Source organism: Cucurbita pepo, chromosome LG16 (genome assembly GCF_002806865.2).
Source record: "Cucurbita pepo subsp. pepo cultivar mu-cu-16 chromosome LG16, ASM280686v2, whole genome shotgun sequence".
Lineage (NCBI taxonomy): Eukaryota > Viridiplantae > Streptophyta > Magnoliopsida > Cucurbitales > Cucurbitaceae > Cucurbita > Cucurbita pepo.
The window spans coordinates 7077615-7091150 of record NC_036653.1 but is presented as its reverse complement, the minus strand read 5'-3'; the positions used below and the strand labels follow the sequence as shown (position 1 = coordinate 7091150).

At 35.0% G+C, this 13536-nt stretch overlaps 4 protein-coding genes across 4 annotated transcripts; all 4 read right to left on the bottom strand.

The window, feature by feature from the left end:
* Positions 1-463: 463 nt before the first annotated feature.
* Positions 464-2746, bottom strand: LOC111776710 (CBL-interacting serine/threonine-protein kinase 10-like). Its single transcript, XM_023656032.1, has one exon. The coding sequence runs from the start codon at positions 2260-2262 to the stop codon at positions 925-927; it is 1338 nt and encodes a 445-aa protein (XP_023511800.1). The 5' UTR covers positions 2263-2746; the 3' UTR covers positions 464-924.
* Positions 2747-4204: 1458 nt separating this feature from the next.
* On the bottom strand, positions 4205-4771 carry LOC111777064. Its single transcript, XM_023656504.1, has one exon. It carries the CDS (start codon positions 4769-4771, stop codon positions 4205-4207), a length of 567 nt encoding a protein of 188 aa, XP_023512272.1.
* A 1199-nt stretch (positions 4772-5970) lies between these two features.
* Positions 5971-7409, bottom strand: LOC111777520 (peroxidase 4-like). The gene is made up of 4 exons (XM_023657165.1): positions 7125-7409; positions 6851-7042; positions 6598-6766; positions 5971-6514 (listed from the first exon to the last, which is right to left on the bottom strand). Exons 1-4 carry the CDS (start codon positions 7395-7397, stop codon positions 6129-6131), a joined length of 1020 nt encoding a protein of 339 aa, XP_023512933.1. The 5' UTR covers positions 7398-7409; the 3' UTR covers positions 5971-6128.
* Positions 7410-12010: 4601 nt separating this feature from the next.
* Positions 12011-13308, bottom strand: LOC111777586 (peroxidase 4-like). The gene is made up of 4 exons (XM_023657245.1): positions 13034-13308; positions 12764-12955; positions 12485-12650; positions 12011-12396 (listed from the first exon to the last, which is right to left on the bottom strand). The coding sequence occupies exons 1-4, from the start codon at positions 13262-13264 to the stop codon at positions 12011-12013; spliced, it is 975 nt and encodes a 324-aa protein (XP_023513013.1). The 5' UTR covers positions 13265-13308.
* Between the last annotated feature and the right edge of the window lie 228 nt (positions 13309-13536).

Here is a 13536-nt window from a genome sequence, read left to right as displayed (position 1 = left end):
GTGGGAAGACGGGGAAGAAGAAGAAGAATATGGTTTCTGAGGGTGGAAATGTCGAATTAGAAAATTAGTGAATGATTAAAGGGTTGGGGTCCCACATAAAGCTGTAACGTAATGAACAAATCTTTAATCTCAAGGCTCTTAAAGATTCTCATTCCATTATTGCTAATAATAAGTCAGAATCTTCAATTTGAATCATATTGCAAGCAAAAATTTCTCAAGTCTATTCACATAAAAGAGGCCTCGAAGGAAATTTGAGCATTTTTACCCCTTTTTTTTCTGGTACCAGTAACTGGGTTGTTTTTGGTACCAGTAACATGCCAACCCATTAACCCTAAACCCTAAACCCTAAATCCTAAACCCTAAACCCTAAACCCTAAACCCTAAACCCTAAACCGCTAATAGATATTGCTTTTTTCTTTTTCTCTCAAAATTTTTAAAACGCGTTTGTTAAGAAGAGGTTTCCACGCTCTTATGTTTCGTTCTTCTCTTCAACCGATGTGGGGTCTCATAATCCACCCCCAATCCACCCCCTTTGGAACCCTCGTTGTTGGTACTGGTTCCTCTCTCAAATTGATGTGAGATCTCACAATTCACCCCCCTTCAAGGCCAACGTCCTTGCAGACACATCGTCAGGGTGTCTGACTCTATACCCCTTTTGTTACAGCCCAAGCCCACTGCTAGCAGATATTGTCTTCTTTAAGCTTTCTCTTTCCGGCTTCCTCTCAAGATTTTTAAAAAGCGTCTACTAAGGAGACGTTTCCATACCCTTATAGAGAAGGTTTCGTTCCCCTTTCCGGTCAGGTGGGATTTCACGTCTGAATCATTCAAACGTGTTTCTTCCCTTTTGCCAAACAAACCAAGCCGAATTCCCCTCTGGGCCAACCTGTCATCATAACAAAGCTTAGATTTCATCACACAAATATCTTATACTGAGCTTCTGTCATTTGGCCGAGGTCGAGGCCAAGGCTTTCGTTGCTGCTGCTGCTCGTGCTCACCTCGCCAAACCCATACAATATCCTGTAGAGCTGGCCTTATGTCCTCTTTCAATATCTTCTGATATTCCAATGTGTCTCCATTTGATTTTTTCATTTCCACCAAATAAAAAGATGAAGTAACCTCATAGATCTCTGTATCAATGGACAATACCCCTTTTTTCCCCTCTGTTAGTGCCTCAAGCCTCAGTAGGCCTGCTTCTTTCTTCTGCACTCGAAACCGAACAAGTTTAGCAATTTCTTCTAGTTTCGAGAGAAGAACAGAGGCCGGTTTTCTACAAGTAAACAACGTTTCTTTCTTCCTTGAATCGTCTTCAAATAAACTCGATAGGTCGAACCCTGTCGAAAGGGAGACGAGGTCGAAAGCATTCAAAGTTGGAGGTCTATCCATCTCTTGATTTCCATCTGAAACAGCCGCTATAGCATCATCTTTTGTTCCACTTCTTACATTCATTGATCTCAATCCTTTTTTGAACCAAGAACTCTGTCTTATCATTGCTATGGAAGTCCTCGTAACGGGGTTTGGATCAAGCATCCGACTTAGCAGCCTCCGCATTTCACGAGGGAACCAACTAGGACATTTATAGTCTGCTTTCTCAATCTTCCTATACATCTCCATTAAATTCGAGTCGTGGAACGGGAGATAACCTGCCAATAAGACAAACAAAACGACTCCACAAGACCAGATATCAGCTTTTGCACCATCATAGCCCTTCCTACTGATAACTTCAGGGGCAACATAAGCCGGTGTGCCACAAATCGTGTGTAGCAACCCATCTCGACGCTCGGACTCGACTAGAGCACTTAGACCAAAATCAGACACCTTAAGATTTTCATTTTCATCAAGCAGTAAGTTCTCAGGCTTTATGTCACGGTGATATACTCCCCTACTGTGACAAAAATCAATAGCATGGATTAATTGATAAAAGTATTTCCAAGCAACATCCTCATTCAGCCTCCCTTTAGCAACTTTGTCAAAGAGCTCACCACCCTTTGCATATTCCAAAACAAAGTAAATCTTAGTCTTGGTAGCCATAACCTCATACAGATATACAATATTAGGATGTCTAACAAGTCTCATAATAGATATTTCACGCTTAATCCGATCAATTAGCATAGTCTTCGTAATCTTTCCTTTATCGATCACCTTAATGGCCACGCTTTGGTTGTTTACTGTATTCCGCGCATAATATACCTTAGCAAAGGTTCCTTGGCCTAGCAATCTTCCTAATTCGTAGCTTTGAACCATCACACTAGCCTTATTTTCCATCCCAATCAATCAAATCCTAAAATAGAAAAGCACAGAACAATACCCTAATATCTACAGGATCAACAATGAAGAACTCATAAATCAAGTACCGATAGAGTAGGCGTTCGCACTCCACGATAACTTGTAGGTAAATTGAGCGTTTGAAAGCAGAGAGCAGATGGGGTTTCCTAATAACAACCCGCCGTCGGCTTCACGGTTTCAAATCACGTCTACTAGGGAGAGGATTCCACACCCTTATAAGGAATGTTTCGTTCTCCTCGTGTCTACTAGGGAGACGTTACCACACCGTTATAAGAAATACTTCGTTCTCACATCTACTAAAGAGATATTTTCACACGCTTATAAGAAATGTTTTGTTCTCCTCGTGTTTACTAGGGAGAGGTTTCCATACCCTTAAAAGGAATGCTTCGTTCTTCTCTCCAACGTATATGTGATCTCAAGTCTCCCTCCAATGCAAAAGAGTCACCATTCGGCATTCCCTGCAAATAACAACCAGAGAATTGGAGCACCACTAGTTTCTCTTTAATGAAGATCAACCACCACAGCCCACTCTTCTGCCGAAAGCCGGATGGCTCAGCAAGAGCTCCCTGGCTGCAAAGAGAACTGTTCAATCATTCAAATCAATGAACTCCAAATTCAGAAAAGATTACAAGTATTCATATCAAAACGCTTAAAATGCTCAAAACTAATCTCACAAACGCATACACAATCAGAATCGCATCCAAAACACCAACAAGAATTCAGAATCAATTCTCAATCCGTAAGCTATGAGAATCCTCCAAATATTACAGTCTACCGCTTCCCTATTGCTGCGTCCATTTTTATTTCCCCCCTGAGATTAAGACTCTCCATAACCTAAAGAATTTGAAGGAATCATCAAAATTCTAACACAACAGTAAACTGAAGAAGATTGAAACCAAAGAAATTGAAGCAGAGAAACGATAATGATCAGCAAATTGGGAGTCCAAACATTTCCTAATTCTTCAAAACCTTCCAAAAACAGTCGAGTAAATCAATTACCGTCTTGGTTAAGCGAAGAGTCGGCCCGCGGAACGAGAGAATCCCGGGATCGAGGATTAATGGAGAGGATTAAGATCGAACCTTGGTTTAATTTCGAAAATTGAAAATAAATTTTCAGTGTAGTGCAAACGGGTGGGCCGGAGAACCGGAAGAATTAAGGATAGCTCGACTCGACCAACCGGTCTATGGGGCTGGGATCATATACAAACAGATGCACGTGTTTCCCATGTCAAACTCCTGTGAGATCGCAACATCTGTTTTGCGATAATTTGATCCGACGGCTCAACTTTAATTTCTAAAAGCCCAGGACTCGATTGTCATGGCCCATAACTTAACAGCCCACAGGACCAATGGGAAATATTTTCTTAATTAAAAAATATTTCGTTAAATTAAAATTTTAAATATGTGTTTATTTGAATTCTAAATTTTTAAAAATACAAATTTAGTTCTCAGTTTTTTATATTTTTAAAATTTATAGAAAGGAGTCTATGAGATATAAATTTTAATTTTATATTAATAAACCAATTAAAAATTTAAATATAAATTTAAAAGTTTAATTGTAATTATTATAATGTGTAATTAAGTGGAAATTAATGTATTATTCTTCTCGCGGTTAAAAAATAATTAATTATTATGAAAAAGAAGAAAAAAAAAAAGCTTTATATTCTTATCCAGTTTACCATTATACCCTCCCTCCTTAAGCCACTCCTGTGGAAAGCGATTGGAGGAATACGTCATTAGACTGGTCACGCGCTGCGCATTTCCACCACAAGCATCGCTAAACCGCTATGGACTGTGCACATTTCCAGATTTGCCCCTACGTTTCTGTTTAATTTTCAATTTCCACCTCCGAAGAACTGCGTGAAATGAACTATAAACAAAACCTCAAAAATCGCCATAACTGAATTCCTCAGAGCTTCGTCTAGTAATGGCATTTCTGATCTTTAATGCTTCTGTTTCCAATGCCGATGGTGAAATCACAAGACGACGAGGCCACAACATGAATCTTGAAAACACCGATCACCTTCACAATCCCGGACAGTCGGGTGAAAATGTTGATCGGGACTTCACCAGAGATCGCGTCGGAGAATAGCTCCGACTTAGCCAGGAGCCGGTCAGCCATCATCGTTAATGTTAGGTTCATTTTCTCAGTCCTGTCGGCCGGCAACCGGCCGGCCGGAATCGGCGCTTCTCCGAGTTCTTCGCCTCTGTAACTCACGACGGCGGTGCTATAGGAGTATTCGAAGGCTACCTTATTCGGATTCTCAACGGAGAGATCAAGCAAGAGAGACAAATTCAGATCGACGCTCAGCCTAGCGGCGTCCAGAGAAATGTTCAGATCGAGCAGAGAAACTGAATCGACGGCGATGGTGGGCCGCTTGGGCTTGAAAGCAGTAAAGGCTAAAATGAGGATCGAAATTACGAGCAGAGTTACAGAGAGCAATACGGGTATGCAAATGCTTCGTAGTTTCCTACTGGGAGCCGCCATTTTAGTGCGCATTCTGAATTCTGTGAGTTATTTAGGGTTCAGATTACCGGCACCGTGGAAGCGGTGGCGGTGACGGTGGCGGTCGCGCCGGAAATCGAATAAAATGCTGAAGAAGCGGCGATTATATTATAATTATAATTTTTTTTTTTAGAAATTAATAATTATAACTTTGTTTAGTAACCAAAATAAATTTTCCTCTCTTTACCTCTGAAGAATTATGAATTTATAAGTTATTAACTATAGTAATCCCATTTAACTAAAATTATTACCAAAATTTTAACTATTTTCTAAACTCACAAACAATAAATTAAACTATTAAGTATTACATGGTGATTGAGTCTAGCGTTCATATGGTTCCAACACCAACTCAAACTAACCAACTTAAATCATAAAGGTTACCTTTGTTAGATTTTAGGTCGGTTAGTTTTTTCTTAATTTTTTATTTTTAAATTTTAGAAACCAAAGCGAACGTGGGGTTATGTCGATGGGTTGTAACCGTAAATGATTGATATTTGAGTTATATGAAATTTTAGTTATTAATGCAACATATATGTCGGATACGTATGATTTTTTAAATAATTAAAAAAAAAATTTGACTAAAAACTAAACGGTTGAGTTAGGTTGAGTTACAACTCTGTTGAGTCGGTAATTACCGACCTAACCAATTTAAAAATTTTCTTAAAAAATAAAATTATCCGGCCCACTCAATCCCGAAAAGCCCATAACTCAGCCCATAACTTTGGTTTATTGGATTAAGAACTTGATTAGATTAAAGATAACTACACAAATAAGTTTAAATTAGGTTAATTTGTCAATAATGTCTACACTTACTATTCATAATTACCTTTAAGTCCTCCAAAAATTTTGTAATTAAAAAAAATAAAAATAAAATGAGTATTTAATAAGAAAAACATTAAATCACGTTTCTTTCTCTTATATGCTCGTAATCTCATTATTATTGCTTTGAAAATAAGAAAACTTTGATTGAGATAATTTAACNTATATATATACATATTAGTACTGGAATATAAAATTTGAATATTTAATTTTTAATTAAAAAAAATATGCATCAATTATCATTAAATTATTCTCAATTTAACAACAAAAAGAGAAGTCTTTATCAAATAATTATAATTTGAAATAAAGTTACCAAAAAGCAATATAAACACGGCAGAAAAAGGAAAATAAAACAATATATATATATTTATAACAACACCGACAAATTCTTTATTAGTAATTGGTAAATTTCATACTTTTACTTTTCAAGTAAATTACGCACACAGGTAAAAAAAAAACAGAGAGGATAAAAACTCATTATTGAGTTCCTCAAGTTGAATATTCAAATCCGTAAGAGTAATTAGTTGGGTTTGCTGCAGACCTTCCTGATCTCGCCCTTAGATCCGGTGAGCGGTTGAATGTCTCCCATTTTAATCATTGCCGTTACGAAATCGGCATCGAAAATCTTATCATTTTTACTGTATTGTTCTACCAAGGAATCGGTGGAACCGTCATTGTGGAGAACCTGGTCGGAGTGGAGTAAGCCCTTTTGGTTCAAAAGGTTCTTGTAGTAATAGTTATCAAAAAGCTTTGGCGTTGCAACATCTAGAGGGGCAAGATTGTCATCTCCTCCTCTTCTCGGACAGCTGCGTTGTCTTAGCTTTGCAAATGAAGCGTCAATGTTGCTCTCGTTGTATATACGGTTCCTGAAGCTAGTGCACCTTGCTAGACCTATCGTGTGGGCCCCTACATCCACAAGAGACCAAATTTGTAATTTAACTGTATAGGAACCTTAAAAAGACGGAGAGCGAGTGACGGTGAAACAATACCAGATAAGGCAACCATGTCTTTAGTGGAGAGGCCTTTAGCACTGAATCGATTGATGAGGTTAGCAAGGGTTGAACTAGGCGGAGGGATGACCCCGCTGCTAGCAGCGGAGAAGCTAGCTGTTTTCGAATCTCTTCGTCCTAGTTTCACCTCCCAAGTTGGTCCTCCCAACTAAAATAATTACTTACGGTGAAAAACATAAAAAACAGAGTATTGATTATAGTATAAAATCCTCTCAACTTAACAACAACTTACAATGTTGACTGAATCACGAGCAGTAAGAGTCAAAATATCAGCACAGGAGACAACACTAGGACAAGCTTTTTCCACACTACTCTTAATAGCTTTTATGACGTCAAAACCTCGAACAGACCTATTATTTGGAGGAGCTGTTTGTTCTCCTCTAAAAGTGGCAGTATCGTCTAAAAGAATTGACCCGTCACATCCCTGTCAAAAAAACGCACAAGTTATAAAGACGACGACAACAACAACTTAAGCTGACAGTGACGATAAACTTAATAATACATACGTTAACAAAGCAGTCATGGAAGTGGAGACGGAGAAGGGAAGCGCCCATGCGGGTTTCCTTAGCGATGGCGGATTGGACGCCCGAGCGGACGATCCGGAGGAGCTTGGGACAGGTCTTGGAGTAGAAGGAAGTGGAGAGCTGGGCTGAGGAGCTGCCCATCAAAAGGAAGACCAGCTGCAAAGCTAAGGCAAAAGTCACTACATATTTTGGGGTATGAGAAGTGGTGATACCCATTTTGGTTGGGAAAGAAGAGGAGTGTGGTGTGGTGGACATGGATTGTGGCTTGACTAAGGGCTCTATTTATGCACTTCAAACATGAACAAATAGAGGAAAAGTAGCATTTAATATAAAGATGGGGCCAAATTTTGGTATTGGTCGATTGGTTGATTACCTAATCTTCAAAGACAATGACTCATAATCACATGGATTGGATGCATGTCTACAAAATTAGAGAATATAGATTTACAAAACGAAAAAACGAAGACTTTGTTCGATGAATTATTGATCGTAACGAGATTAAATAATATATAATTTAATGATTGATATATTAAACGCTCAATCGAATATGTATATACTATTTAGTATATCATTGAATTAACGGTTTATTACAAAATTTTCATACAAAAATTAGAACGATTATCAGTTAACAGTCCAAACTCATCGCTAGCCGATATTGTTTACTTTGACTTGTTATAAAGAATGTTTAGTTCCCTTCTTCAATCAGTGAGATATCACAATTCACCCATTTTGAGACCTAGCGTCCTCGTTGACATGTTGTTTAGTGTTCGGCTCTGATACCATTTGTAACGGCCCAAACCCACCTAATAAATAAATAATTTTTAAGTTTTGAAAACTGCTGTCTAATATTAAAATTTAAATTTTTAAAAATTATATTAAAAAAATATTTTTTGAAATAATATATTAAAAAATTGTAAAAGTTTCATGGAGAATCGAACTAGCCAGTCAGCAGAAAATTCTCATTTTTCCTGCAAAAATAAATGAAATTTTTTGTCGGGATGAAGAAAAAATAGGAAACGAGACAGAGACGAAGAAGACTTCTTAATATGAAAAATTACGATTATACCCGTAATTTCCATATCGATATATATTTTAAATTAAAAATTGAATTTAAACAAAATAGACGTGGGATGAAAGGATGGCATGGAATAGACATGGGTGGAGTTGGAGTGTAATTATCTTGAATTATTAAAGCATTAATCCATTAAGTCAAAATTAGAAGGGTCCACACAAGCTAACTTTAGAATGGATTATTTTGAATTATTCATATTTTAATTCTGGGAATCTTTATTTATTTATTTTATTTTAATAAAAGTTAATTTATACGAATCCTAGGTGACCACGATGCCCATGCATGCAGGGTAGCTTTCCCGCAGGGACCTTATCTTAGAGAGCAGCCTATTATTATTTTATTATTATTATTTAAATTACATTATATTAAAATTTTAATTTTAAGTAAAAATACCGTTCAAATGTCAATAACCTCAACAACCTGACTAATAATTTAAATAATTTGATTTGAATTATATTATCGGTCTAATTTGACTAATTGCCCGACATTCTCTTACATCTCCCGCGACATAGCCACGTAACCCACTTCTTATTTTCAAGAGTGAAAACCAACTTCACACATCAACACGGGCCCTTCCAACATAATTTGTCTTCACTCACATGCATCCTAAGAAAATTTTCAAGTAGAACACGTTTAACCACAAAATTCTTATAATTGAACCACTGAAAATGAGAGTGCACCTTGTTGGTATAGATAATAACGTTCATTTCGTTTAAGTTTTTCTTAGACCTCCTATCCTTAGAGTCGCTCTGATCGGATTCATTCATATACCTCTCCTTCACTCGAGTGTCACATGGGTCATGAAGCCTATACGATTCGAGTAGCCAACCCGACCAACTCAAAATTTTTGGTTGACTAAAAAACGTCCCGATCTTGAAAAGTAACCAAAGCTACATTTGATTAGTTATAGGCATCAAAGGAAGCCAAAATGGTTGACTAAAAACAATACATAAAATAAAATAATATATTTGGTGATTTTATTGGTAAATATTAAGGGAAGGAACATCTATAATCTACCTACTTGGATACTCTTCCTCCAAAATTTATATGCAATTTGAATTCAATTTTTATTTTTTTTAGTCTCCTTATTTTTATATTATAATTATTAAATAATTATATTAAACAAAATTAAATATTAATAATCAATTTAATATCATTTTGTAAAACACTTTAAAATTTTACCTAACCGTAATTTACTCAATAATATCATGATTAATTTTTTTTCAAAGCATAGCTTGCCTAACAATTAATTCAAAGGCTGCAATAATTCCCAACTTTCAAACCATATATTATTTTTTATACGACGTCTTAGAAGGTAAAATTAACGTTTAAGTATTATTTTTTTGACTTTAGTTCATTATTTTTAGGGTTATAATTTGGTTTTTATATTCTCGTTCTTATCTCGTTTCATTATCAAAATAATTACCTTTTCGATCGGATTAGGTTTAAACAGATCTTTTGGTTGAATTAATGACATGGACAAAAATCTAACCCAACTTGTATGGGTTACGTTGATAGTTGAGATTGGTCGAGTTATCGGGTCATATGAACACTTCTTGTTAAAAAGCACGGGAGTATAATTTACTAATTATAATATTGTAAATTTTTCAAATAGCGATTTACCAAATTGCCCTCATGAAGCTTCATACGAAGTAGAGAAAGCCAACTAAGCCAAGGCTCTTTGTGGCTCTTTTTCTATATTAATTTGTTTTGGATAAAGGTCACGCAAACTTCTAAGGAAAATTAGAACCTTTTCTAATTGACCAGTCTCGTTGAAAATGTGGAGTGGACTTTGTATTGTATAAGTGTAAATAATATTTTTTTTTTTAAAATAATTATAAATTTTTAATTTAGCGGGTAATTTAATTTAAAATAAAAATAAGAAACCCCGAGCTCAAAATTTTATCGTATCGATTTCAGTTCATTAAATAATATAAATACATTGATATTAGTTAATATTTTAGATTTGATGCTAATAATTTCTAATAGAAATAAAAGTAATTTTAGGACATAGTCAATTTAATATAATTAAAATTAGATTATAAACGACAAGCATGTCTATTTCTTTAAATTAAAATTTACGTTATTTTAATAATATATTATAAAAGATAACGTAAAAGAAGTAAAATCGAAACTTTTTGAATAATTAATTGAAAAAGAAATTTGAAAGGAATAAATTATTATAAATTTAGCACATTTATTATCCATTACAAACAAGCCAAGTCAAAAAAAGAAAAAAGAATATATTTTTTTAAGTAATGAAAATGAGAAGGTAGAGAAAAAGTCAAAGTTAGGAACATATTAATGATTAAGTAGTTAAATAGTTTAAAATTAGAATAATCAAATATTGAGACTATTCCCTCCCCCACCAACTCGAGGTTTTCATTGGTCGGTCACACTTGCCATTGTCACCGCTAGGTATTTTGATACTTAGTCGAAGGGGATAAATGAGATTAATTTTTTTTATTGACTTTTATTATTTAACCGAAAAAGAATATAAGGGTGTTCATAAATTGAGTTGGATCGAGTTGAAATATTTTTTAGACTCAATTTAATTGTTTCGACCGGAGATTTTTTAAACTCAAGCAACCATAATTAAACAATCAACCTAACCCAACTCAACTGTAAAATTTTTAGATGGAGTTGTTCGGATTATTTAAATCATTTATTCAATTTCAATCTGATATGAACCACGACCAAGAAATTTCTATATCTCAAGGTTCAATTACAAGGACAAAAGCCAAGAAGCTACAACAAACATTGTACACTTATATTCCAGCTATGGTGAGCTCATCAAAGAAAATTCTAGAACATGTTTGAGATCTCCCTTGTATGTTGTGCAAAGTTGAACTTGAAGAAAGAGATAAATGCACTCTAAGTTGCATTTAATGAACTCAGCTAAATTTATGAAACTAGTTCAAGGAGGACTAATAACCACGTTTTATTCATTACACTATTTAATTATAATTTAAATATTTGTTTGTTATATTTAAGCTAGTTTTTAATTTAAGAAGTTAAGGTTGTAAAGACTATATAAATCCTCCTTTTCATTAGACACCTCACGTTTTGGAACGAAAGAGAATAGAATTTCTATTTTTTTCAGTTTGGTGAGAGTTAAGATTTTTTTTTGCAAATTACTGTGTTTATAACTTATATGCTAGAATCATTCAGGTGGTATTGATCAAACCTCTTGTGGAGTGATTCGAATCACGAGTTTTCTTTACTCTAGATCTTGATCATCAAGGTAATCGGTTCCATACTTTCCCTTAGGTTTATTCCATATCAAATATATATATAAATTATATTCCAAAGAATTATAGTTTCTTTAATAGAGGAGATTAAATAAAAATATTGATGATATTAAATAAATTTAACCAGTTTTAAAATAAATAAAACTAATTAACCATTTCTTTAAAAACAAATTAAAATACTTGTTGTGATACTATGATTAACTTATAAATATAAATTTAATTATTAATTATGATTATTTATAACTTGATACTTATTTAGTTTTTTTTAATATATACTTTCTATATTCAAATTAATTGCAAGATTTTTTTTTTTAATTTAAATTTTTGACCGTTGATCGAAATACATATTTTGTTATTACAAAGTTATGCTCGGGTTGTCTTGTTTAAAGGACTCGGGTCAAAGATTAAACAATAAAATCATATCATTAATCATAAATTTATTTTTAAAAAAATACAACAAATCCACACTTAGCTTATTATTTTCTCAAACGAATTAAAAAAAAAAAAAGAAAAATAATTATTCTCAGCCACCAAATTAAAGTTCATCAATTGGGTCGGCTGCAGACCTTTCGGATCTGACCTTGTGATCCAGTGAGTGGCTGAATGTCGCCCATCTTGATCATAGCAGCCACGAAGTCAGACTCAAAGGCATTACTGTCGTCACGGTAGAGTTCAACCAAGGAATCGGTGGATCCGCCGTCGTGGAGGACTTGATCGGAGCGGAGCAAAGCCTTCTTCTCCAAAAGGTTCTTGTAGTAGTAGTTATCGAAAAGCTTTGGGGTTCTAAAGTCCAAAGGGGCACGATTGTCGTCTCCTCCATTTCTTGGGCAGCTTCGTTGCCTCTCTTTAGCAAATGACTTGTCGATGTTGGTTTCGTTGTATATACGGTTCTTGAAAAACAAACACCGAGCTTGTCCAATGGTGTGGGCTCCTGCATGCATCAATTAAGTATTGATATAATTCCATTTATCATAATTAGATTAGTGATTTAACATGATCATATGTTCAAAGTTCTATACCGGATAAGGCAACCAAGTCTCGAGGGGAGAGGCCCTTGGTGTTGAATCGGTTGATGAGGGTGTCGAGGGTGGAAGTTGGCGGAGGAATGGCACCAACGACGTCAGAGAAGCTGGCTGTTTTGGAATCTCTTCTCCCTAATTTAACCTTCCAACTTGGTCCTCCAAGCTGAAATAATTAATTAGTCGAGCAAAAAGTCAACATTATCGAGTCACACTAAACAAATACTTTTTAAGGTACGAGGTTTAAAAAATTAATGTAATTAAAAACAAATAACTCACAGCCACGACAGAGTCACGAGCAGAAAGAGTCAATATATCAGCACAAGAGACAACACCAGGACAAACTTTTTCAACATTTTTCTTTATACTCTCAATCACATTGAACCCTCTAACGGATCTATTATTAGGAGCTGCAGTTTGCTCTCCCGTAAACGTAGGAGTATCTTCCAGAAGAATCGATCCATCGCAACCCTAATAAATGACGATCAATTGTACATAATATAATTAAAAAAGAGAACATAACTAATATAAGAAAAGAGATTTTTATACGTTAACGAAGCAGTCATGAAAGTGGAGGCGGAGAAGGGAAGCGCCCATGCGAGGTTCCTTAGCCACGGCAGACCGAACACCAGCTTGGACAGTGCTAAGGAGCTTAGGGCAGCTCTTGTAGTAGAAATCGGGAGAGAGATGAGCCGATGAGTTCCCCATGAACACGGCGAATAAGGCTAATGCTAAGGCCACAACCATTTTGTTGGGACGAGAAAGGGTTACAATCGCCATGGATTTCAAAGTAAAAGGAGAGATTATTGGAAAAGCAATGAAGATAGGATGATTGAAGCTTGAAGAAGAGAGGGGTATTTATGGAAACTTGAAAGGAGACCAAGTAAAATTTGGTTGGAATATTTTAAATATTTATTTACAAAAATACTTAAAATATAAAATTTGAATTACTAGAAGAAGCTTATTTATTAAAAATTAATTTTTGAAGGAAAAATAGTCAAATTTGAAGGTTTATTATTATTATTATTATTATTATTATTATTCGCTCATTG